At 37.4% G+C, this 26655-nt stretch overlaps 1 protein-coding gene across 1 annotated transcript; it reads right to left on the reverse strand.

Moving 5' to 3' along the window:
* Nucleotides 1-7286: 7286 nt before the first annotated feature.
* Nucleotides 7287-8243, reverse strand: LOC100431269 (olfactory receptor 13C9). The gene has a single exon (XM_002833200.4). It carries the CDS (start codon nucleotides 8241-8243, stop codon nucleotides 7287-7289), a length of 957 nt encoding a protein of 318 aa, XP_002833246.4.
* Between the last annotated feature and the right edge of the window lie 18412 nt (nucleotides 8244-26655).

The raw sequence follows: 26655 nt of genomic DNA on the forward strand, positions 1-26655 counted from the left end.
AGCATTTTACAATGTGGAGTTCTTTGAATAATGGAGATTATATGCACACCTGTAAAAATCTTCTCTCTGCAAAAATTATTGTTTCATGAGCTATCTCTGTGCTACAAGATATACTATCAAGCATACTTCATAATATTGTCAAGGTCACAGACTTTGGAAGAGGCTTGGTTCAAATGCCATCTCTACCCCTTATTAACTAGGTGACCTGGACATGTCTCTGCTCACCATCGTCATCAGTAGAATGAAGATACGGACAACATCTATACCATGTACTTGTGCATAAGATTAAATGAAATGATGTGTGTAACTCACTTAGCACAGTAATGGTTCCTATTGTTAGTGGTTTCCTTCATGCTTGTCTTTTATGACTTTTCATTCTGTTAAGAGTTTTTTTGACATCCCTGAACTAGTCATTATCATCCTTCCATGAGGTCAGGTATATGTGGCTTACTTAGTCAGATCACACACTATGTTCTAATAAATGGTATTATTTTCACTTTTTAAAAATTCTGATACATTTTATCACAGTCACTCCAACCCTTTGGATGCCAGTGAATTAGGTGGCAGAAAAGAAAAATCATCCAAAAGATCCACCTTTTATCGAAGTCAATTTATTTCATAAAAAAGATAGGATTTTATTTTTTTCATGTTGATAACTGTTTATTGTGTCCTCTTATACTTGACAGTATTATTGGATATAAAACCTTGTCTTTTTTTTGAAGTCTTTTTTTTTATTATTATACTTTAAGTTCTAGGGTACATGTGCACAACGTGCAGGTTTGTTACATATGTATACATGTGCCATGTTGGTGTGTTGCACCCATTAACTCATCATTTACATTAGGTATAAAAGATAGGATTTTAATAAGGTGCCAGTGTGTTGCTAGTTTTAAAACACATGACTGAGTTTTTCTTGACTGAAACTATTTTAACATCTTGAGCAAGCCTATTAACATAAAAGAGGAAAAGGAAAGTTACTCACTATTACAATCATGACCTAATGACAGAAAAGCAAATATTCAAAATAGTCGCCAATGCTAATGCAAGCACATAAGGATATTCCCTAAGATGGTCTCTTTCTGACTGTGCATTCCTTTGGCAAATTATATATTTCAGATCCCAAGAGATTATTTAGTTTTTTTTTTATTTTCCAAATTTGTCATAATGTTCTCTTCACATGATATTGTCGTATAAAGAGTCCCTGGCATATTACCTAGCACACAGTTCAACTGGTTCACAGGTAACTGAACCAAATGGACCTGAGTTACTGCTAGGGAACCACAGTCAAGGATTTGTTTAATATGAATTCTATACTAAAGAACACACAATCTGCTATTTACTGTGTAGTGAGCTTTAATTAGCTAACGTAGATGACGCAGTGTCCAAGTACTTTGTAATGTCGTAAAAAACTGCACACTGACAAAAAGTAATTCATAAGGGCTGGGAAAATTCAGTTTTTGTTCAATTGCCTTTGCATGCAGAACTGCTCTTTTGGTCTCATGGCTTTTATTTTGTTCCTACTACATCCCAGTGAATAGACACTTAAATTCCATTTCCAATATTCAAAGTCACTCTCAAATGAGAAAAAAAATGTCATTTTCAAACTGATTTAACCGATCAGTCCAAGTCTCGCTTACAGTTGAAACACTGTTCTTGTTTTTGCAATAACTTACCTCCAAACCAGAGGTTGCCTCTCTTTATAGGCTGCAACAGCAACAGACAATTTTGTCTTACTTTTCTACTTGCAGCGAGTCTTCGTAGCCACTCATTAGTAGCTGAATCTCCAAAGAGGCAAGACGAGTGAGTAATCATTTTGTCATAGAAATTCATTGACTAGTTGATGTTTACAGAAACATGGTGTTATGGACATGATTACTAGGACAAAGTGTCATGAAATTCCTCTAGTTCAGAAAAAGTATCATCAGATTCCTCTAGTTTAAAAATAGAAAGAAAATTAATATTTGGCAATAAATTTTAGGAATAGGGCAAATTGAATTTGCCTCTGAAGTGCATGCTGAAATACCATCCCATTGTGGAGACCCACAAATTCCTAAAGATCTGCCTCAGGATTTAAGAAACAATTTAAATATTCTGCTCTTAAGGACTCTTCTAAACCTCTGTGCACAACTTTAAATTGCCTCCAAGATGAAAGGTGTATAAAACTTATGAAACTTCAGAAATAAAGCCCTAAAGACCTAATTATGGGAGGCCTATTACTCTATTTCATACACAAAATCAGAAGGGAGCTTCTCTCTCTCTCTCTCTCTCTCTCTCTCTCTCTCTCTCTCTCTCTCTCAATCTCTCTCATTTTGGAAGTATAATTGATGTTTTCTGTACACAAATTTCCCGTTCACTTTATGGATTTAGTTTACAGTAAAAGTTGACTCTGAATAAACATATATTTACAGATGGTGTGAAATAATATGCATTGAGTAAAAACTGTACTTCAAGAACCCATACAACCATTCTACTTTTCACTTTCAGCACAATATTCAATAAATTACTTAGGATATTCAACACTTTAATATAAAATAGGCTTTGTGTTACATGATTCTGCCCACCCATAGGCTAATGTAAGTCTTCTGAGCACATTTAAGGTAGGCCAGGCTAAGCTGTGATGTTTGGCAAGTTAGATACACTAAATGCATTTTCAATTTATGATATTTTCATGTAACAATGAGTTTATTGGTATACTCTTTAACATTGATATATTTTCATTCATTCTAATGGTGATACATACTGTAAAAAAAAGAATGAAAGGACAGAAGGAAGGGAAGGATGGGGGAATGGGAAAAGGACAAAGGAAGGAAGAGAGGGAATAAAAGAGGAAAGAAGACAGGGACAGAAAGAGAAGGTAAAAGAAGGCAAGACAAGAAAAGATATCCTCAAGCAGTATATAATGGTGTAAAAAACAAAGCCAAGAATAAACTATAATTAAATAGCCTGGCAAAAGCCACAGCTCAGAAAGGAGGCTGATCCTAATCATAAAACAATGTAATAACTTAGGCTAAAATAATTTGCCTTTCTCTAATGAGAGTAAACTGAGGCATCTTAAGGCTGAACACTTCTGAATGATTGTTTTCATTTTTTCTCTTCTTTATTTATTTATTTTTATTTATTATTATTATACTTTAGGTATATCTCCCAATGCTATCCCTCCCCCCTCCCCCCACCCCACAACAGTCCCCAGAGTGTGATATTCCCCTTCCTGTGTCCATGTGTTCTCATTGTTCACTTCCCACCTATGAGTGAGAATATGCTTATTTTTATCAAAATACTTTCAAAATTTTTTCAGATAGAATTCTAAAAGTGAAATGAGTGGGTCAAAATCAATGAAGATTTTTTATGAATCTAAAAGGATAATATTAATGTAGTGTTATGGTATTGCTAATTTTATCTTCCTCTTATCAACACTGGATGTTGTCAATAATTTAGATTTTCAATCTAATCTAAAGGGCTTAAAATGATATCTTGTCATTATTGTAAATGGCATTTTAATCTTTATAGATATTTACTATTTACATTTTGGTGTGTCTTAAAAAGTTTTATTTTCTTTCATGTAAGTTGTGCACTCATGTCCTCTATTCATTTTTCTATTGGGTATTTTACATTTTTACACTGGTTTCTTAAATATTCTTTTCAGCTAATAACAAAGTATCAAATAGGATAAAGATATGTCAATTAATGATAACAGTCACAATTTTACATTTTTAAATCACTTGTTTACATGATGTATTATATATCTACTCTATGAAACTTGTAGAAAGAACATCTGCAAATATAAAAATGCCTCAGACACAGTCCTCACCTTCAAGAATCATGTAGTTAGTAAGAAAAACATTCATGTAATTAGTGGATTTCAATACAAAGTGGTGAAAGCTGTGATTAAAGTGATGGCTTAGTGTGCTATGGAAGTGAAACAGGAAAAATTCCCTTATCCTCCTGGCAGAGCACGTGATGGGGGTGTGGCTTGCTTCTTCGGTTACACTAAGAATTGTAGATTTTGCTATCTGGTAGAAATTTTTGCTATCTAGTAGAAATGGCAGATTTTGCTATCTGGTAGAAATGGTAGATTTTGCTATCTGGTAGAAAAATCACAGGAACACGCACACACTACACACACACACACACAGAGATACATGCCTGGTATATCAGATAAGTTTATATTACTTTGTCTCCTAATTAGAAAAAACAAATTGCTAACAACAAAATGATCCTCCATAAGCTTTTAAAAAAACTTTCTGAATGAAAACTCCTCTAGAGGCTCAAGTATTAAAATAAAGCATTATGTCAGTATTATAATGATTGTGTATTTTGCCCAGCAAATTTGAACACATAAATATATCAAGACAATTAACATGCCTTTATTTTCTTCAGACCTTGATTCTACAACCCTGTGAGAGAAAAACTCTCCTAATATTCTCCTGTAAGGAGAAACGTGTGCTTTAAAATTTCTTCTTGCTTTAATTAATTTTCTATCAAAAATGTATAAATCTCTAATATCCAGAATCTACAAAGAACTTAAACAAATTTACAAGAAAAAACCAAACAACCCTATCAAAAAGTGGGCAAGATATGAACAGAAACTTCTCAAAAGAAGACATTTATGCAGCCAACAGACACATGAAAAAATGCTCATCATCACTGGCCATCAGAGAAATGCAAATCAAAACCACAATGAGATACCATCTCACACCAGTTAGAATGGCAATCATTAAAAAGTCAGGAAACAACAGGTGCTGGAGAGGATGTGAAGAAATAGGAATGCTTTTACACTGTTGGTGGGACTGTAAACTAGTTCAACCATTGTGGAAGACAGTGTGGAGATTCTTCAAGGATCTAGAACTAGAAATACCATTTGACCCAGCCATCCCATTACTGGGTATATACCCAAAGGATTATAAATCATGCTACTATAAAGACACATGAATACCTATGTTTATTGTGGCACTATTCACAATAGCAAAGACTTGGAACCAACCCAAATGTCCATAATGATAGACTGGATTAAGAAAATGTGGCACATACATACCATGGAGTACTATGCAGCCATAAAAAAGGATGAGTTCATGTCCTTTGCAGGGACATGGATGAAGCTGGAAACCATCATTCTCAGCAAACTATCACAAGGACAGAAAACCAAACACTACATGTTCTCACTCATAGGTGGGAATTCAACAGTGAGAAGAACACTTGGACACAGGGTGGGGAACATCACACACCAGGGCCTGTCAGGGGGTAGGGTGTTGGGAGAGGAACAGCATTAGGAGAAATACCTAATGTAAATGACGAGTTGATGAGAGCAGCAAACCAACATGGCACACGTATACCTATGTAACAAACCTGCACGTTGCGCACATGTACCCTATAACTTAGAGTATAGTAATAAAAAATGGTATAAATCTGATATAACACTATGGAGCTACCTGAGTCTTCTCAGAGAATTTATCAAAGTGGCTGGATTTAAGCTGTGAAGGAAAACAAAATTAGCATTTGAGCATTCAAGACAACCTGACTATGAGTCAAACATAAAATGCCTGACTTCCAGAGTTTTCTACCTACCAGGAATTCTTAGTGGGTGCAAAAAGTCCAATGAACTCGTGTATGGGAACTAATAGATTTTCACAGCCCATTTTGTCAGGATGTAAATTTAATTATCAATAATCTCAACTCTTGCCATCAGATTTAATCTGTAAACAACTATGATGGATATATTTAAATATAGTTTGTGACTGTTTAATATTCTTTCCACTAAAATTAACAAGTGAACTTGGGAAGATTACTCAAGTGACTAAACCCAAAGATTCCACAAGCAGGTAATTCTACTTGTCTACGTAAAATATGTTTATGCCCAATATACTCTAAATTCACTGGTCCATTAATAAAAATTGATTCAGCTAAACTGATTACCTAGAAGGTGGTTCACTCCTGAATACACTTCGTCATTCATCTTGGGCTGTAAATTTAAAATGTTCTTCACATAGAGTAAAATGTTGACGTAAAAACCAAGGAAAAGCAAGATAATGTCTGACATTCCCTAATCCTCTTCTTCCTCAAATTAAGCTGGTTAGTAACAGAGACAAGACATGAATAGTATTTGTACTAAAAATTAAGAGCTTGGACATTCTTTTGTTTTTGTTTTTGTTTTTTGTTTTTTTTTTGAGACGGAGTCTCGCTCTTTCGCCCAGGCCGGACTGCAGTGGCGCTATCTTGGCTCACTGCAAGCTCCGCCTCCCGAGTTCATGCCATTCTCCTGCCTCAGCCTCCTGAGTAGCTGGGATTACAGGCGCCCACCACCGCGCCCGGCTAATTTTTTGTATTTTTAGTAGAGACGGGGTTTCACCGTGTTAGCCAAGATGGTCTCGATCTTCTGACCTCGTGATCCGCCCGCCTCGGCCTCCCAAAGTGCTGGGATTACAGGCGTGAGCCACCGCGCCCAGCTGAACATTCTTCTAAGACTTGGAAAAATATTGGAATTCCCTCGGGATAGCAAAGAAATCGGGCATCTTCTAAATGGGCATTGATAGGACACTCCATTCAACCCAAAACTGGTCCACATTATTATCTGGACCAGTAGACTGATTTTTAAACCTATTTTTAATTTTGCAAAATGTTCTTTATGCTAAAGCCAACAAATAAGTTAAAGCAAAGAAAGACCATAAAGCAGGATATCCCGATTGATTGCATAGGCCCTGCTTTTAAACTCTACTTATCTACTGCCCTTTGATAGTCCCAAATACTCAGCTTCACACAAAAATATTTAAATACAGAACACGAAAATAGTATTTAATGACTCAACAGGATCTGGAGATTAATGTGAAACTATAACACAAGGCTTGCCACTGGAAAATGTGAGTGCAGTATATTGGGTTTTTTCTGTTTTGCTTTTTCTACAACAGAGGGCTTTATTTATTTTGAAAGATTCAATGAAATGTTGCCTATGAAATAATGTTATGTAGAAAAGTGAACATAAAAAGGCACATCACACCCAATTCCAATACAGCAAAAATTAAAAAACCATAATACAAAAGATACTGTTCAAAATGTTGAAAAGTAGCCATTTCCCACTATTAGAGTAATAGGTAACCCGTCTGTCTTCTTCATCCTCCTGCCCTGTATCTTGCAAATTCTCTAGAGTAGACATGCAATAATTTTGAAATGCTGTATCTCATTATTTTAACATAATACATGAAAATGCAGAAAAACAGTAAAAGTATCCAAAATTCTAACATAATTCTGAAGTTTCAACAATATCAAGTGTGTTCACACTCCAGTATATTTTGCACTCACTTGCTAAAGAACCTTCTGTTCAGTAGGTGTTTTACTGCCTCTTTCACATCCTTGTTTCTAAGACTGTAGATTAAAGGATTCATCATGGGAGTCATCACCCCATAGAACATGGATATAATTTTGTTGGTAACATCCAAGTCATCTGAATTAAGTGTCTCTTTAGACTTGGGCTTCATATACATGAAGAGGATGGTCCCATAGAATATTATTACCACAGTCAGATGGGCTGAGCAAGTAGAGAACGCTTTGCTTCTCCCCTCAGAGGAGTGAATCTTGAGGATGCTGGAAATGATTAATGAGTAAGAGATAACTATCAAGAGCAGTGGCATCAATGTGAACAATATTGTGGCCACAAGCATGAGGAACTCATTGCCTGAGATGTCAGCACAGGCCATCTTCATGACAGCTAGAATTTCACAGGAGAAATGATTGATGACATTATTCCTGCAGAAAGGCAATTGTACTACAAATGTAGTTTGTACTGCAGAGTTGACAATCCCTGCAAACCAGGACCCAACAGCCATGGGTACATAGGCATCCTTGCTCATGATGATGGGATATCTCAGAGGGTTGCAGATAGCCACATAGCGGTCAAAGGCCATCATGCCTAGGAGCACACACTCTGTTGTCCCCATGGCCAAGCCAAGGAACATCTGCACTGCACAGCCAGAAAAGGAAATGGTCTTTCTTTCTGAAAGGAAGCTCACCAGCGTGGAGGGAATAGAGGTGGTGGTGTAGCAGATGTCCAAGAAGGAGAGGTTCCCCAGAAAGAAGTATATAGGGGTGTGAAGGTGAGGGTCTAAGATGCTGATTAAAATGAGAGTACCATTCCCCAGAAGGATGACCACATATATTATGAAGATTAGCACAAAAAAGAGTAACTCAAGCCTTGGGTGACCAGAAAGTCCCTTCAGAAAAAATTCCACCAGAATGGTTTGGTTTTCCCATTCCATTTAAATGTCTCTCTTTTACCTGTAAGAAGTCAAAAAAATTAATATAATTTATTTACATGGTAAATCCAAGTATCCCAATGTACAAATATAAAAATTTGCCATGAACCCAATAAAAGTATTGAAGAAAGAGAAAATAGGGAAGAGGAGAAAGGAATATAGGGAAAGGGAATGAAAAGAACTAACAATGCAGGAAGAGAAATATGAGGGGAAACCTTATGATATTGATCACTCATTCTTGGCCAGGAACTTTGTGATTTTTTTTTCACAGTACTTAAACTCCACATTATCATTTGAAAGATAAGAAAACCTAAAGTGAGAGAGTTCAGCCTAAAGTCATATAACTAATATGTAGCACAGCCTAGGCTCCAAGACTACCTGTTTGTGGCCCATACTTGCCTGAGGTTTTTTAATGAATTATAAAAGCAATACAGAGTGTATTGCATAAGAGATTTGGTAATTTACTTTAAAACCTCACTCCCAGGTCAGGAGAACTCAACAATAACCCATGTGTATTCCAACACTGAAAGAAGTGTGTCAATCTGGAGGGAGAATCATCAGAAATGAACCCAACCAGTGATTACTGCGTTCCTGATTATCCAGAGAACACGACCAATTCATGTAAAGCCCAATAATATGAAATCTTCATGTTAAAGTGCAAACACCTTTTTCTTTGGTTAGGGGTGGAATTTTTTTGTTGTTTTTTAAAATTATCATACAGTTAGATGTCATACCATAAATTGACTTTTTATCTTCTGGAGTATGGTTCTATGAATTTTAAAACATGTATAGATTCATATAACCACAGCCATAACCACAACACAGAACTCTTCTATTACCCAAAACACTTCTTTGTGATATTCTTTTCTTAGTCACCTCTTCCACCTACCTATACATCCTGGCAACCACTGATATTTTCTATCCCTATAGTTTTACATTTACCATAATGTCATATAAATAGAGTCATATGAGCCACTGGGGTTGGGATTCTTTCACTTAGATAAAGCCTCTGAGATCCATTCAAGTTATTATTGCTAAATAGTATTGAGTAGATTACTGTATTTTGCCTATCTGTTCACCTTTTGAAGGACATTTGGATTGTTTCCAGTTTGGGGCAATTATGAATAGAGCTACTATAAATATTTCTGCCCCAATTTTTGTATGACCACAAGCTTTCATTTTTTTTAGAATATCCAGGAATGAGACAATAAGCATGTTTAAATGTATAAGAAGCTGCCAAACAGTTTTCCAGAGTGGCTGTACCAGTTTTGCATTTCAACCAACAATGTATGAGAGTTCCACTTGCTTCCTATCTCATCATTTAATATTGTCAGTAATTTTTTATCCATTCTAATAGATATATCCATTCTAATAGTCATATTTAATTATGATTTCATTTTACATTTCCTTGATGACTGATGATGTTTTTCCATTCTTAGTAAAGTATCTTTTGCCTCCTTTTTTTGTTAACAAATGGGGGTCTCGATATTTTTCCCAGGCTGTCCTCAAACTCCTGGCCTCAAGCCATTCTCCCACCTCAGCCTCTGAGTATCTGGGACTACAGATTCATGTAACTACCAACTTAACCAGAACACAGAACTACAGGCATGCACCACCATGCTGGTTCTATTGCTCATTTTTTTTTTTTTAGTTTATTATTATTATTATTATTATTATACTTTACGTTTTATGGTACATGTGCGCAATGTGCAGGTAAGTTACATATGTATACATGTGCCATGCTGGTGCGCTGCACCCACTAACTCGTCATCTAGCATTAGGTATATCTCCCAATGCTATCCCTCCTCCCCTCCTCCCACCCCACAACAGTCCCCCAAGTGTGATGTTCCCCTTCCTGTGTCCATGTGTTCTCATTGTTCAATTCCCACCTATGAGTGAGAATATGCGGTGTTTGGTTTTTTGTTCTTGCGATAGTTTACTGAGAATGATGATTTCCAATTTCATCCATGTCCCTACAAAGGACATGAACTCATCATTTTTTATGGCTGCATAGTATTCCATGGTGTATATGTGCCACATTTTCTTAATCCAGTCTATCATTGTTGGACATTTGGGTTGGTTCCAAGTCTTTGCTATTGTGAATAATGCCGCAATAAACATACGTGTGCATGTGTCTTTATAGCAGCATGATTTATAGTCCTTTGGGTATATACCCAGTAATGGGATGGCTGGGTCGAATGGAATTTCTAGTTCTAGATCCCTGAGGAATCGCCACACTGACTGCCACAAGGGTTGAACTAGTTTACAGTCCCACCAACAGTGTAAAAGTGTTCCTATTTCTCCACATCCTCTCCAGCACCTGTTGTTTCCTGACTTTTTAATGATTGCCATTCTAACTGGTGTGAGATGGTATCTCATTGTGGTTTTGATTTGCATTTCTCTGATGGCCAGTGATGGTGAGCATTTTTTCATGTGGTTTTTGGCTGCATAAATGTCTTCTTTTGAGAAGTGTCTGTTCATGTCCTTCGCCCACTTTTTGATGGGGTTGTTTGTTTTTTTCTTGTAAATTTGTTGGAGTTCATTGTAGATTCTAGGTATTAGCCCTTTGTCAGATGAGTAGGTTGCGAAAATTTTCTCCTATTTTGTAGGTTGCCTGTTCACTCTGATGGTAGTTTCCTTTGCTGTGCAGAAGCTCTTTAGTTTAATTAGATCCCATTTGTCAATTTTGGCTTTTGTGGCCATTGCTTTTGGTGTTTTAGACATGAAATCCTTGCCCATGCCTATGTCCTGAATGGTAATGCCTAGGTTTTCTTCTAGGGTTTTTATGGTTTTAGGTCTAACATTTAAGTCTTTAATCCATCTTGAATTGATTTTTGTATAAGGTGTAAGGAAGGGATCCAGTTTCAGCTTTCTACATATGGCTAGCCAGTTTTCCCAGCACCATTTATTAAATAGGGAATCCTTTCCCCATTGCTTGTTTTTCTCAGGTTTGTCAAAGATCAGATAGTTGTAGATATGTGGCATTATTTCTGACGGCTCTGTTCTGTTCCATTGATCTATATCTCTGTTTTGGTACCAGTACCATGCTGTTTTGGTTACTGTAGCCTTGTAGTATAGTTTGAAGTCAGGTAGTGTGATGCCTCCAGCTTTGTTCTTTTGGCTTAGGATTGACTTGGCGATGCGGGCTCTTTTTTGGTTCCATATGAACTTTAAAGTAGTTTTTTCCAATTCTGTGAAGAAAGTCATTGGTAGCTTGATGGGGATGGCATTGAATCTGTAAATTACCTTGGGAAGGATGGCCATTTTCACGATATTGATTCTTCCTACCCATGAGCATGGAATGTTCTTCCATTTGTTTGTATCCTCTTTTATTTCCTTGAGCAGTGGTTTGTAGTTCTCCTTGAAGAGGTCCTTCACATCCCTTGTAAGTTGGATTCCTAGGTATTTTATTCTCTTTGAAGCAATTGTGAATGGGAGTTCACTCATGATTTGGCTCTCTGTTTGTCTGTTATTGATGTATAAGAATGCTTGTGATTTTTGTACATTGATTTTGTATCCTGAGACTTTGCTGAAGTTGCTTATCAGCTTAAGGAGATTTTGGGCTGAGACAATGGGGTTTTCTAGATATACAATCATGTCATCTGCAAACAGGGACAATTTGACTTCCTCTTTTCCTAATTGAATACCCTTGATTTCCTTCTCCTGCCTAATTGCCCTGGCCTGAACTTCCAACACTATGTTGAATAGGAGTGGTGAGAGAGGGCATCCCTGTCTTGTGCCAGTTTTCAAAGGGAATGCTTCCAGTTTTTGCCCATTCAGTATGATATTGGCTGTGGGTTTGTCATAGATAGCTCTTATTATTTTGAGATACGTCCCATCAATACCGAATTTATTGAGAGTTTTTAGCATGAAGGGTTGTTGAATTTTGTCAAAGGCCTTTTCTGCATCTATTGAGATAATCATGTGGTTTTTGTCTTTGGTTCTGTTTATATGCTGGATTACATTTATTGATTTGCATATATTGAACCAGCCTTGCATCCCAGGGATGAAGCCCACTTGATCATGGTGGATAAGCTTTTTGATGTGCTGCTGGATTCTGTTTGCCAGTATTTTATTGAGGATTTTTGCATCCTATTGCTCATTTTTAATTGAGGTTTCTTTTCTTGTTGAGTTTTGAGAGTTCTTTATATATTTTTTGTATGAGTTATTTATCATGTGATTTGCATATGTTGTCTCCCAGTAACTGGTTTCTCTTCTCATTCTCTAATGCAAACACCTTTTAGTTGCCATTTTAATTGGTTGCTGCCTAAGTCCAACTGAACATGATGCAAAGAAAGACTATGACAAAAGAGACATGTTGTAATGGCACATCTCACTTTAGGTGATACTGCCGGAAAATATCCACTGGAAAATAGCCATTCCCTGGGAATTGGGAATGGTGGATTTTGCTTAACCTTGCCTCAGAAAGTCTCAAGCTATCTCTTAGTTTTTCCTCAGGAACAGTCATTTCTCCCAACCCCACTACCCCTCTACACAAACAAATTTCCAGTAGTATCATTGTCCATTGATGAAAATCCTCCACTTAGTTCACAAAACAAAAGTAATTTCTGAAAACAAACCAGGCGCTTAATACATATGCCATTTTTCTTTATTCACAAAACTTGGCACAAGTTTAAGGTCTAAATTGAGTTGTTTGAACTTATTTCAACCAGCTTCTGACTAACCAGATCTGCCTTTGGCCATTATAGGGGTATTTCTCCTTTCAGCCTATTTTGCCCTTATTTCCATTGACTCCAGTTTTTACACTTTGGGATTCTTTTATATTCTAGAAATACATCCTTTTTTATCTAAATCCTAGATTCACTTTTTTAATGCTATGTTACAAATAATGCCACCTCAATTCCAATTCCCTGTTAAATTATGACTGAGAAGCAATTTCATGGTAAGAAACATTCTTCTAACCACTGCCACGATGCAGCTATTATTGTGTCAAGTCTACTTTGTCTAATAGAGAGAACATGTACTTAAGTCCTATCTTGGCCAGTTACTAGCTGTGACCATGGGCAATTTATAAATTCTCTGAATCTCACTATCTTCATCTATAACATGGGGGTCTTAATAGGCTTATAATGGGGTTCTCGGGAGAATAAATCGGCAAAGCATGTAAAGTACATAGCATGTAGTAAGCACTATTTTTGTTTCTTCTTATCTTCTACTGACTTGTTCTTCTCTCAAGTTCTTCTATGTCTCTGTCCCCAGGATCAACCGCTGCACAAGTATCTTTGGAATTTCATCAATCACACTTTCTCATATATCAAGTCTCCTTTCATCTAAGTCAACCTATTTTTTATCACATTCATGATATGAGATGGATGCACATTATACCAAAGTCTACTCACTTTGCAGTGAACAGTGTTATACCATTATAACAAAAGTCCATTGCAATTTAAAACAAGGAATGTGTAGGGTGACATTTTTAAATAGAGGCTATTTCAGTTCATTCATCTAAAATCTAAATGTGTGCGTGTATCTCACAAATGTTACATCTAAAGTCACCATACAAATGCATTACCAGCAACAAAAAAAATTAAAAATATTCAAACATCTCCAAAATACTCATGTAAGCATAAGAAGCCAAAATTCTTCCTATTAACTCATTGCTCCTCTTCATTTGCATTTTCACAAATTCAAAGATATATTCAAGAACAAGTAATAAAGTGTTTGTGTTTCAAATAGTACGCCTAGTTAGAGGTTATCGGACAGGGACCATGCTAGAACATTGTCTACTCATGATTAGTATTGGACGAACATTTGCCAAACTGAACAAAATCGAACTGAATTGGTGCTGTGATTTAAATGGCCACAAAATCAGAACTTTGGTGGTAACAGACTGCTTTGCATTCTGGACCAAGAGTACAGTTTGGCAGCTTATTGAGCAACAGAAGAGAGATGATACTTTTAGATGCATATACGTGTGCTTGTAATAAAGTGAGGACCACAAAACTGTATTTTGACCAATGAATCTTTATTCCCAGTTAGAAATTATAAACCTACTCTGTAGAAGGACTGTTCATGAAAACAACTATAAACCTAAACATCATCTGTTTGGAATGCTCAAATTACTTTGGATATGCAAGCAGTCTTTTGATAATATTTTTTCTTTTTTTCAATTTTCTAACTATATCTGAAAAAATCCTCTTGGATTATACACTTTCTCTAATAAGAAATACTACATTTTCAAAAGACATGGCTTATTTCAATTTATTTCATAAGGCTAACCACCACCCCACCTTCGATTTGTGTTAGTAGTATGGCTTCAACAATTACCTCTAAATGGAAGGTCGGCTCACTTCCTAGGTTGCAATACACAGCAGATTGTTTTGCCTTGATCTTCTATTTTTAGGCTGTTCAACAAAATTTTCTGTGAAGCTGATGAATTTCTGAAGAAGGGATTACTGTTTGGAAGCCATAATGACACAGGGTATATTATCTGTAAAACATTGATAACAAAGGTATTATATCTAAATTGTTTCAAAACAGCATACATTACATCAGATATATTTACAAAGGAAGGGTAATTTGGATCTGCTAGTTCAAAAGTAAGAGGAGAAGAAAATATTGGGCAGTTCAATTTGTGAATATGGCACATTTCATTTTCCTTTGAAGCCCAGATGGAAACATTGTCCCATTGAGAAGGCCCAGGAAATTCTCTAAAGAATCTTCCTTGGGCTCAGGGAGGCAATTTAAATATTTCTTGCTCTCAGGGACTTCTGCAAATTTCTAAGTGATAACTTTAAATTGCTTCAGGCAAAAGATATTCAAAACTTTTAGAAATTTCAAGAATAATGCCCTAAAGACTTAATTATATGAGACCAATTATTGTAATTTACATAACCAATCAGAAGTCTTGAAGACATGTCTTATCCCATTTTCAATCTATTACTATATACTGCTGAGATCCTTTCTCCAAATATATTCTAATCACTTGGTCCAGACCTTTGTTCATCCTATCATGTCATCTCGTATGTAGTACAGTAGAAAGAACTCAGGCTACATTAAGTCTTCATTATTAACAATAATAATAATAGAATACAAATTTCCAGGCATCATTATAAGGGTTTTATAGATATTATGTCATTTAATTTGTTTTTGTTAAATTAACCCCAACAAAAAGTGGGCGAAGGATATGAACAGACACTTCTCAAAAGAAGACATTTATGCAGCCAACAGACACATGAAAAAATGCTCATCATCACTGGCCATCAGAGAAATGCAAATCAAAACCACAATGAGATACCATCTCACATCAGTTAGAATGGCAATCATTAAAAAGTCAGGAAACAACAGGTGCTGGAGCGATGTGGAGAAATAGGAACACTTTTACACTGTTGGTGGGACTGTAAACTAGTTCAACCATTGTGGAAGACAGTGTGGCGACTCCTCAAGGATCTAGAACTAGAAATACCATTTGACCCAGTGATCCCATTACTGGGTATACACCCAAAGGATTATAAGTCATGCTGCTATAAAGACACATGCATACATATGTTTATTGTGGCACTATTCACAATAGCAAGGACTTGGAACCAACCCAAATGTCCATCAGTGATAGACTGGATTAAGAAAATGTGGCACATATACACCATGGAATACTATGCAGCCATAAAAAAGCATGAGTTCATGTCCTTTGTAGGGACATGGATGAAACTGGAAACCATCATTCTCAGCAAACTATCGCAAGGACAAAAAGCCAAACACCGCATGTTCTCACTCATAGGTGGGAATTGAACAATGAGAACACTTGGACACAGGAAGGGGAACATCACACACTGGGGCCTGTCGTGGGGTTGGGGGAGGGGGGAGGGATAGCATTAGGAGATATACCTAACGTAAATGACGAGTTAATGGATGCAGCACACCAACAGGGCGCATGTATACATATGTAACAAACCTGCACGTTGTGCACATGTACCCTAGAACTTAAAGTATAATAAAAAAAAAGAAAAAACAAGTTTTATGTACAACTAGTCTAGAAATAATTGTATTTTGCTCTGAAATTGGAATTTAGATGTTATTGTAAATGTGGGTGGCATTTTGAAATTCACAACAAATTCAGAAATGTTTAAATCATATGACAGAAATGTAGAAGCTATTTAGCTTTTTTATTGTTACTCCAGAAGCTAATTTGTAACTTCATCTCACTCCATACTGTAAACATTTCCAAAAAATTCACCTAAACAGATAATATCTCTATTCCCTAGATTTATTGGCATAAAAATCTTATCTAATTTACGATGGGAGGAGGTGATGCGAAAACCATCCCAGATCACAAGGAATTGCTTCCTGGCCATCTTGTTAAGTTCTGATCTGTCACCATGTGGCTAAGCTTCTGATATGGTTTGGCTGTGTCCCCACTGAAATCTCAACTTGAATTGTATCTCCTAGAATTCCCACATGTTGTGGGAAGGACCCAGTGGGAGGTAATTGAATCACCAAGGCAGGTCTTTCCCCTGCTATTCTCATGATAGTGAATAAGTACTGTGAGATCTGATGGGTTTATCAGGGGTTTCTGCTTTTGCTTCTTCCTCGTTTTCTCTTGCCACCACCAAGTAAGAAGTCCCTTTCACCTCCCACCATGATTCTGAGACCCCAGCCATGTGGAACCGTAAGTCCAATTAAAACTCTTTTTCTTCCCAGTCTCAGGTATGTGTTTATCAGCAGGGGGAAAATGGACTAACACAGTAAATTGGTACCAGTAGAGTGCGGCATTGCTGAAGAGATTCCCCAAAATGTGGAAGCGACTTTGGAACTGGGTAACAGGCAGAAGATGGAACAGTTTGGAGGGCTCAGAAGACAGGAAAATGTGGGAAAGTTTAGAACTTCCTACAGACTTGTTGAATGGCTTTACCCAAAATGTTGATAGCAATATGGATAATAAGGTCCAGGCTGAGGTGGTCTCAAATGGAGATGAGAAACTTGTTGGGAGCTGAAGCAAAGGTGACTCTTGCCATGTTTTAGCAAAGAGACTGGTGGCAATTTGCCCCTGCCCTAGAGATTTGTGGAACTTTGAACTTGAGAGAGATGATTTTGGGTATTTGGCTGAAGAAATTTCTAAGCAGCAAAGCATTCAATAGGTGACTTGGGTGCTATTAAAGGCATTCAGTTTTATCAGGGAAGCAGAGCATAAAAGTTTGGAAAATTTGCAGCCTGACAATGTGATAGAAAAGAAAAATCCATTTTCTGAGGAGAAATTCAAGCTGGCTACAGAAATTTGCATAAGTAACCAGGAGCCGAATGTTAATCCCTAAGATAATGGGGAAATTGTCTCCAGGGCATGTCAGAGGTCTTCACTGCAGCTCCTCCCATCAGACGCTGGAGGCCTAGGAGAAAATGGTTTTGCTGGCCCAGGGACCCCCCGCTGGGTGCAGCCTAGGGACTTGGTGCCCTGCATCCCAGCTGCTCCAGATGTAGCTAAAAGGGGCCAACACAGAGCTTGGGCCGTGGCTTCAGAGGGGGTAAGCCTCAAGCCTTGGAAGCTTCCACATGGTGTTGAGCCTGCAAGTGCACAGAAGTCAAGAATTGGGGGTTGGAAACCTCTGCCTAGATTTCAGAAGATGCATGGAAACACCTGGATGCCCAGGCAGAAGTTTGCTGTAGGGATGGGTTGCTCATGGAGAACCTCTGCTAGCGCAGTGCAGAAGGGAAAAGTGGGGTTGGAACCCCCACACAGAGTCCCTACTGGGGCACTGCCTAGTGGATCTGTGAGAAGAGGGCCACCATCCTCCAGACCCCAGAATGGTAGATCCACCAACAGCTTGCACCATTTGCCTGGAAAAGCCACAGACACTCAATACCAGCCTGTGAAAGTAGCTGAGAAGGAGGCTGTACTCTGCAAACCCACAGGGTCGGAGCTGCCCAAGACCATGGGAATGCACTTCTTGCATCAGCGTGACCTGGATATGAGACCAGAGTCAAAGGAGATCATTTTGGAGCTCTAAAATTTAACTGCCCTGCTGGATTCTGGACTTGCATAGGCTCTATAACCCCTTTGTTTTGGCTAATTTCTCCAATTTGGAACAGTTGTGTTTACCCAATGTCTGTATCCTCATTGTATCTAGTAAGTAACTAGCTTGCTTTTGATTTTACAGGCTCATGAGTGAAAGGGACTTGCCTTGTCTCTGATGAAACTTTGGACTGTGGACTTTTGGATTAATGCTGAAATGAGTTAAGACTTTGGGGGACCGTTGGGAAGGCATGATTGGTTTTGAAATGGGAGGACATGAGATTTGGAGGGGCCAGGAGTGGAATTATATGGTTTGGCTGTGTTCCCACCCAAATCTCAGCTTGAATTCTATCTCCCAGCATGTGTTGTGGGAGTGACGTAGGGGAGGTAATTGAATCATGGGGGCCAGTCTTTCCTGTGCTATTCTCATGATAGTGAGTAAGTCTCATGAGATCTGATGGGTTTATCAGAGGTTTCTTTTTTGCTTCTTCCTCATTTTCTCTTGCTGCCACCATGTAAGAAGTGCCCTTTGCCTCCCACCATGATTCGGAGGCCTACCCTGCCATGCAGAACTGTAAATCCAATTAAACCTCTTTTTCTTCACAGTCTCAGGTATATCTTTATCAGCAGCATGAAAATAGACTAATCCAGCTTCCCTCCTAAGAAGAAAGCAGTTTTGGACTTCCGTGTTTTGTTTTGTTTCATAACTATGTACTTTTTTTTAAGAAATAAAAAGGTAAGCTCTTTACTCATTTTTCCCTCCTCTTTCTTGCCAAGTTACAAGGGACCCCTAAATCCTATATCCAGCATTACTTAAGTAAAGCCTCCAAATCAGTCATATCAGAACAGTTTCAAGCTAATGAGATTGTTCACTTACTTTATTTGGCGAAGTTTTAGTTACTGTTTTTTTAACCTATTTCATTAAACCTGGGACATAGGTCATATTTATATAAAATTAAATGGTCCATCAAAGTACTCCCCCATCAGAAAATTTTTTAAAGTACAGTTATTTCTTCTGATATAACTTGGGATGTGAAAAACATCCTAATGGGCACGCAGTGCAACTCAGCCTTTATGTGTGATCTCCAGATACCTAAAGAAATTGCCCATTTAAATTCAAATTTGACAGTTTTTGCTGAGTCATCTTTCTAATATAATTATGCCCCTGCTTCCATTTATTCTTTTTGGAGTTACATTTTTCTTTTATCCATATGTAGCCATATTTATTTTAAAAACTTAGAAATTTCAGAAAAGACACCAAGATAAATTTTTTGGATATCTATTTTTTTTTTTTTTTTTTTTGAAACCGAGTTTCGCTCCTGTTGCCTAGGCTGGAGTGCAGTGGTGCGATCTCAGCTCACTGCAACCTCTATCTTCCAGTTTCAAGTTATTCTTCTGCCTCAGCCTCCCGAGTAGCTGGGATTACAGGCACCCACCATCGTGCCTGGCTAATTTTTGTATTTTTAGTAGAGACAGGGTTTCACCATATTGGCCAGGCTGATCTCGAACTCCTGACATCGTGATCCGCCCACCTCAGCCTCCCAAAGTGCTGGGATTACAGGCATGAGCCGCCGCGCGTGGCCTTTTGGATATTTCTTTTCAGCCTTTATTCTGAATAAGTTTTCTTGCTTTAGGTTTTGGTTTTGTAAACAATGCAAAATACTATTTTTGTTTTTCTTTTAACTATATTAAGTGTTTTTATATTAATACAAATTCCTCAAAATGTTATTTAATAGTTACAAATATTCCACTAAATAAATGTACTATGATGATTTTATATTTCCCCTTCATCACAGTAGACAAGTATAAAAATGATAACAAAATTATCCAATCCTCCAAGTCCTATAAAAATAATTTATTAGGGACTCTTTATAGTCTTAAATTTTCAATATCTTTACCCAAACAGAATATAAGACTTCACCTTAGAGAAAAAAAACATAAAAGCCAGAAGTCTCTAGCACAAAGTATTAAAACACAGTGCTTTTTCAATGATCAAACATTTGGAATCTATTAACTGATTTTTAAAGAAGTTACACTAGCATTACCAGAGAAATACAAATAATAGCCTCTATGCTATTATCCTTTTATTAAAAAATGGATCAAAAGAGATGGGTGGATTCCATAGGGATGTTTGCAAGTAAAATTCTTTGGGAATAACTGTCTCAAGGATGTTCGAGTACCAAATGTACCCCCTTATTCTCAGCATGAAATAAATTTTTATTTTATTTTATTATTATTATACTTTAAGTTTTAGGGTACATGTGCACAACGTGCAGGTTTGTTACATATGTATACATGTGCCACATTGGTGTGCTGCACCCATTAACTTGTCATTTAGCATTAGGTATATCACCTAATGCTATCCCTCCCCCCTCTCTCCACCCCCAACAGTCCCCAGTGTGTGATGTTCCCCTTCCTGTGTCCATGTGTTCTAATTGTTCAATTCCCACCTATGAGTGAGAACATGCGGTGTTTGGCTTTTTGTCCTTGCGATAGTTTGCTGAGAATGATGGTTTCCAGTTTCATCCATGTCCCTACAAAGGACATGAACTCATCCTTTTTTACGGCTGCATGGTATTCCATGGTGTATATGTGCCACATTTTCTTAATCCAGTCTATCATTGTTGGACATTTAAGTTGGTTCCAAGTCTTTGCTATTAAGGATTATAAATCATGCTGCTATAAAGACACATGCACACGTATGTTTATAGCGGCACTATTCACAATAGCAAAGAAATAAATATTTTCTTAAAGCAACTTTAAAATAGGAATAAACATTTTGGAGAAGTTAAAAGAGAAGGAATGGCTTTCCACTTAATTCATACCTTCCCTGAAACAGGTTTAGTATGAACCCCAGACTATTGATGTTTGTTCAAAGTCTCTATTAGAATTTTGCTGTCCAACTGAGATTGTACTCCTATAGTCAATCAAATTGTAATCATAAATAGTACCAAATAGGAGTATATGTTGGCCTATCCACATTTTCCTGCTCTATTTGGAGGCAGGCATAGTTTAGGAAAGCTTGAATTCAATGACAATCCTCCTTTCCAAAGCCAATAGGATTAGAAATTCTCTTCTATGTTGAACATTGTTTAATTAAGGAGCAGCATAACCTACTGGCAAATGACTACTATAAGGCAAATCCTATACCATAACCAAAACTATTGTTTGAAAGTACTAAGTTATAATACTAAGTATACTCATCTATTGAGTCAATTAATTTATTTGTCTAGGGATATATTTTGCAGCTGAGACAGGATACCATGAAGATGCAGAGTTGTTTTTAAAATGATGTTCTGTGATGCATTTACTACAAACAAGGTCACCCGCTGATAGTTATCCATTAATTTTTTTTAATTAAAATCATTTTCTTTATGTTCTTTAGTTCACAACTCAGATGCTTGAGCTGACTCAAAATTCTTTCTTCAGGAAAATATTGGTCCTAACAATAAATTTAACAAGTAGGAGAAAATGACTTTCATATGTATAGAAATAAAAGGCAGGCTCTCCTGTGTGCAATTTGGTTGCTTTTAATTCTAAAATATCAAGAACCCAAAATTGTTTGCAATAAGCTATACAGAAGTCTTATCTCCAAGTCTCACCAGAATATTGTTTCACATCAGCTATCTAATTACTATCCTACACACAATTAAAGCACCAATGGTCCTCTCTAAGGTATTAAAGAGAGACGGTCAGAGATACCTTGCTACTCACGTGTGTTCTGTAGATGAGCAGCATCAACATTACCTGGGAACATGTTAATAAATGTAGATCTCAGAACCCAGGTCAGACCCACTGAATCAGAATCTTTTACATAGATTCCCCAGGGGACTCCTGGGAATATTAAAGTTTGAGAAGCACATTGACTAAATCAGTTACGTTCTTCCTCAGTTGCACATTAGAATAACCTGGAGAGCATTATTAAAAAGATGTCTGATTCCCACCTAATGAAGTATAGTTAAAAAAAATACATGGGATTTAAAATCAGAAAACTCAGATTTAAATAGCAGCTCACTCACACTTACTCTAATTTTAAATAAATTTCATCTTTCAAGATTTAATTTCCCTCAGAGAATTATAGTGATGATAAAATGAGTAATGTGTGTGATCATATTTGTAAACTATAAAATCCTAAACCAATGGTATTGTTAATGATTTGTATGGTATAAACCCAAATAAATAAGTCTGTTGATCAGATTAAAGTATGCTCTCTCTGATGCTAATTTTTCAAAGTGGACTTTGTGGATCAATTGTATCGGTAATAACCGACACTTGTTTAAAATGCAAATAGCTCTTCCCTTCCTCAGACCTCATGCTCAATCTCAGGAAGTGGAATACAGAAGTTTGCATATTTAATGACCTACCAATGTAGCTCAGTTGCTTTATGAGCTAAAAGAGGAATCCCATAAGCTAATCTTATTCCTGTTACCACTACTCCAGCTAGTACTAGCATAGTTGTTGGACCTCCAACTTCTATGACCTCTTACTTTACATAATATGGGACCACTCCTTTAACTCACATGCTGTGTCCTTTTCTGGATTATTCATACTCCAGGTATGAAAAAGTACATAGAAAGGACTAATTGAACAACTGAGTTTGAGTAGATTCCCATAAGTCTATCTGAATACTCATAAGTTAACAAAAACTCCTTTTTGTCACATGCTTAGCGGTGTACTCCAGTGACCCTCTTGGGGAACAGAATCTAGATTATCCAAATACTCCTTGTTTCCCACCTATATTTATTCCATGGCAATCCCTCCTTCCTGGATATCTTGCTTACATCCTTTTTTACTCCCTCAATCCTGACAAACTTCCTATCAGAAGGAAAAAAAACTCTCTTTCACAGATTGTATTATACAAATGTCTATCTTCTATTCCATGGGGTCCACGGAGTGTGTGCTCCTAGCAGTGATGGCATATGATAACTGTGTGGTCATCAGCAAATTCCTGAGATACCCTCTGATCATAAATAAGGTGCTTTGGCTGGGCATGGTGGCTCACGCCTATAATCCCAGCCCTCTGGGAGGCCGAGGCTGGTGGATCACCGGAGGTCAGGAGTTCGAGACCAGCTTGGCCAACATGATGAAACCCTATCTCTACCAAAAATACAAAAAATTAGCCCTGTGCAGTGGCGGGCACCTGTAATCCCAGCTACTTGGGAGGCTGAGGCAGGAGAATCACTTGAACCCAGGAGGCCGAGGTTGCAGTGAGCCAAGATCATGCCACTGCACTCCAGTCAGGGCAACAAGAGCGAAACTCTGTCTCAAAAAATAATATAATAAAAAATAAAATAAAATAAAATAAATAAGATGCTTTGTGTTTTCATGGCTGCTGTCTCTTATGAATTAGGATTTCTCAACAGACTGGCACAAAATGTATTAATAGTTACATATGAATGCACTTTTGTGGAAAACATGTCATTAATCATTTTTGTAAAATATTATAGTTAATGCATCTGGCCTGCATAGATATTTCCTTGAATGAGAATATAATAATATTGGCTGAAGTAAACTTTTCGTTTACTTTACTACTACCATTTCAGTTCTTTATATTCAGTTTTTTATATTTTCACCATCTATGCTGTACTGAAATCAATTCAGCTGAAGGAAGGAAAAAGGTCTCTTCCACCTGTTCAGCCCACATAACAGTGGTGATTGTGTTTCATCGGACAATCCTCTTCATGTACATAAAGGCAACATCTGATGGCATTACTTCAGAGAAACTAGTTGACCTGTTCTGTGGGGTAGTAATGTTCATGCTCAATCTTATCATCTATAGCCTGGGGAATATAGAGGTGCTTGGGACTATGAAAAAATTGATCACTATGAGTAGACCCTGGTGCTGGAAAAATGATGAGAAACTGACATCTTTTAGTTCATGTACAAAATAAGCTCACATATTTTGAGGCAAGAATTTTAAATATAAATAGAATAAAAGAAAGGACGATTATGTCTAGAAACAAAATTTCAGCATTAGAAAGAAGTTTCAACATTAATAATCTAATATTTCTCTTTAAGAAAATGACTGTGACTTCATAAAAATATAAAGAGAAGTAATCTAAGAAGTACATGTAAAGTTATGGGAGTCAGACAAAAAATATTTATAACTAAGCCTTTCCAAGAAAAGACAACATAAGTCCTTAACAAATAAAACATATTTGTCAGCCCTCTTTGGAATACCTTTTATATATTTATTTGTTTACGCTTAATTGTTTTTTTACCCAGGGACCTTATCTGGCCCTCACCTACATTTCTAGCTACATACTTCACCCTTTTCTGTCCATGCCCATATTGCCTCCATCCCCCTTTCCACATACTGTGTTCCATTCTGTATGTATTTACACAATTATTTCAAGCTCTTTCACACCTAAGTGCAACAGTACCTGCCACTTCCTCTTCATGATCACATTTCTCCTTCTTCTCTGGTAAAATCTCAGAAGAGATGGGCAAATTGTCATATCCTCTGCAAAGCCTTCCAATACTGTCATTAAAACAGCAAAAACAGGCCAGGTGCAGTAGCTCACAGTTTTAATCCCAGCAATTTGGGAGGCCGAGGTGGGCAGCTCACGAGGTCAAGAGATCAAGACCATCCTGGCCAACATGGTGAAACCCTGTCTGTACTAAAAATACAAAAATTAGCTGGGTATGGTGGTGCGCTCCTGTAGTCCCAGCTACTCGGGAGGCTGAGTCAGGAGAATCACTTGAACCCGGGAGGTGGAGGTTGCAGTGAGCTGAGATCGCGCCAGTGCGCTCCAGCCTGGTGACACAGTGAGACTCCATCTCAAAAAAATGAAGAAAAAAAAAACAGCAATTACTTTTGCACCAACCTAATACTTATTCCCTCCTCTATGCTACCCACACCTTTACTTCTGCTACAGTGTTCTTTCTTTTATGCTATAACCATTTGTTAGTTTCTGAAATCTTCTCAATGGCAGGACCATGGCTCACTGTTCTCTTTATGAAGTCCAATGCCATGTTAATTTAAAATAGTAGGCAGCAATAAACTGCTGAATGAACTAATTAATTTAAATTTTAAAAGAACAATAAAAATAAAAGTCCAAGTATTCAAACTAAAAGAAATGAACTTTATATATTATTTCATCCCCCAAACCACAATTCCAAATACTTTTGGTATAATATCAGATAATCCTTTTGTTGTTGTTGTTTTTTGAGACAGGGTCTCCCTCTGTCACCCAGGCTGGAGTGCAGTGATACAATCTGGGCTCACTGCAGCCTCCACCTCCTAGGCTCAAGTGATCCTCCCACCTCAGCCTCCCAAGTAGCTGGGATTACAAGCATGCATCACCATGCCCAGATTTTTTTTTTTTCCTTTTAGTAGAGACAGGATTTTGCCACATTGCCGAGGCTGGTCTGGAACTCCTGAGCTCAAGTTAACCACCCACCTTGGCCTCCCAAACTGCTGAGATTATAGGCATAAGCTACTGCATCTGGCCTCAGAACATCTTTTAGTATAGGCGAAACCAGGGGAAAAAAAGATTGAATAAAATATACTGCAGAGGTCATTGGGTTGAGTAAGACAAAAAAGCATATCAGTATACATTATTCTCTGATAATCAATTGACATGAGATTACTGTCAATGACTAAACTTCTTTTAAAGAGCACTAATTCTTTCTCTCTGGTTCAGAAACAATAAATAACTTTATGCTAAATATTTTTCCCCCATAAAAATTTTACCCTGGGTAGCTAGTGAGTTATAATTATGTAATAATGTTGCCTAAGATATTATCACTATTCTTGTTCTGTATGTTTGCCCCAATCCTGTACTACAAACTCATATTCAATTTTTAAGAACAAATTTTAAAGTAATTGCAAATATTGGATGATGATTTTTAGAGTATATGCTAAAAACACTTTGGAGTAATGTTTCTGTATTTAGTAGGAAATTCAGTTTGCAGCATATATGGAAAAACCCGACTCAATTAAAAAAAATCAGAAGCAAAATTCTAATATTCCTTCAGAGGAATGTCAGCATAGGTAGCAGAAAAAACAACTATTCTCTTTTTTTTTTTTTTTTTGAGACAGAGTCTCGCTGTGTTGCCCAGGCTGGAGTGCAGTGGCCGAATCTCAGCTCACTGCAACCTCCGCCTCCGGGGTTCACGCCGTTCTCCTGCCTCAGCCTCCTGAGTAGCTGGGATTACAGGCGCCCACCACCACGCCCGGCTAATTTTTTGTATTTTCAGTAGAGACGGGGTTTCACCGTGTTAGCCAGGATGGTCTCGATCTCCTGACCTCGTGATCCGCCCGCCTCGGCCTCCCAAAGTGCTGGGATTACAGGCGTGAGCCACGGCGCCCGACCGAAAAACAACTATTCTTAAACTTTATAACAATTTCTGTCTTGCTCTCCTGTCTTCCTTAAATATCTCTTAAAAGAAGTTATTTCATTTCTCTCTTTTTTTTTTTTTCTTCAGATGGAGTCTCGCTCTGTCGCC

Source organism: Pongo abelii, chromosome 13, assembly GCF_028885655.2.
Source record: "Pongo abelii isolate AG06213 chromosome 13, NHGRI_mPonAbe1-v2.0_pri, whole genome shotgun sequence".
Taxonomy (NCBI): Eukaryota; Metazoa; Chordata; class Mammalia; order Primates; family Hominidae; genus Pongo; species Pongo abelii.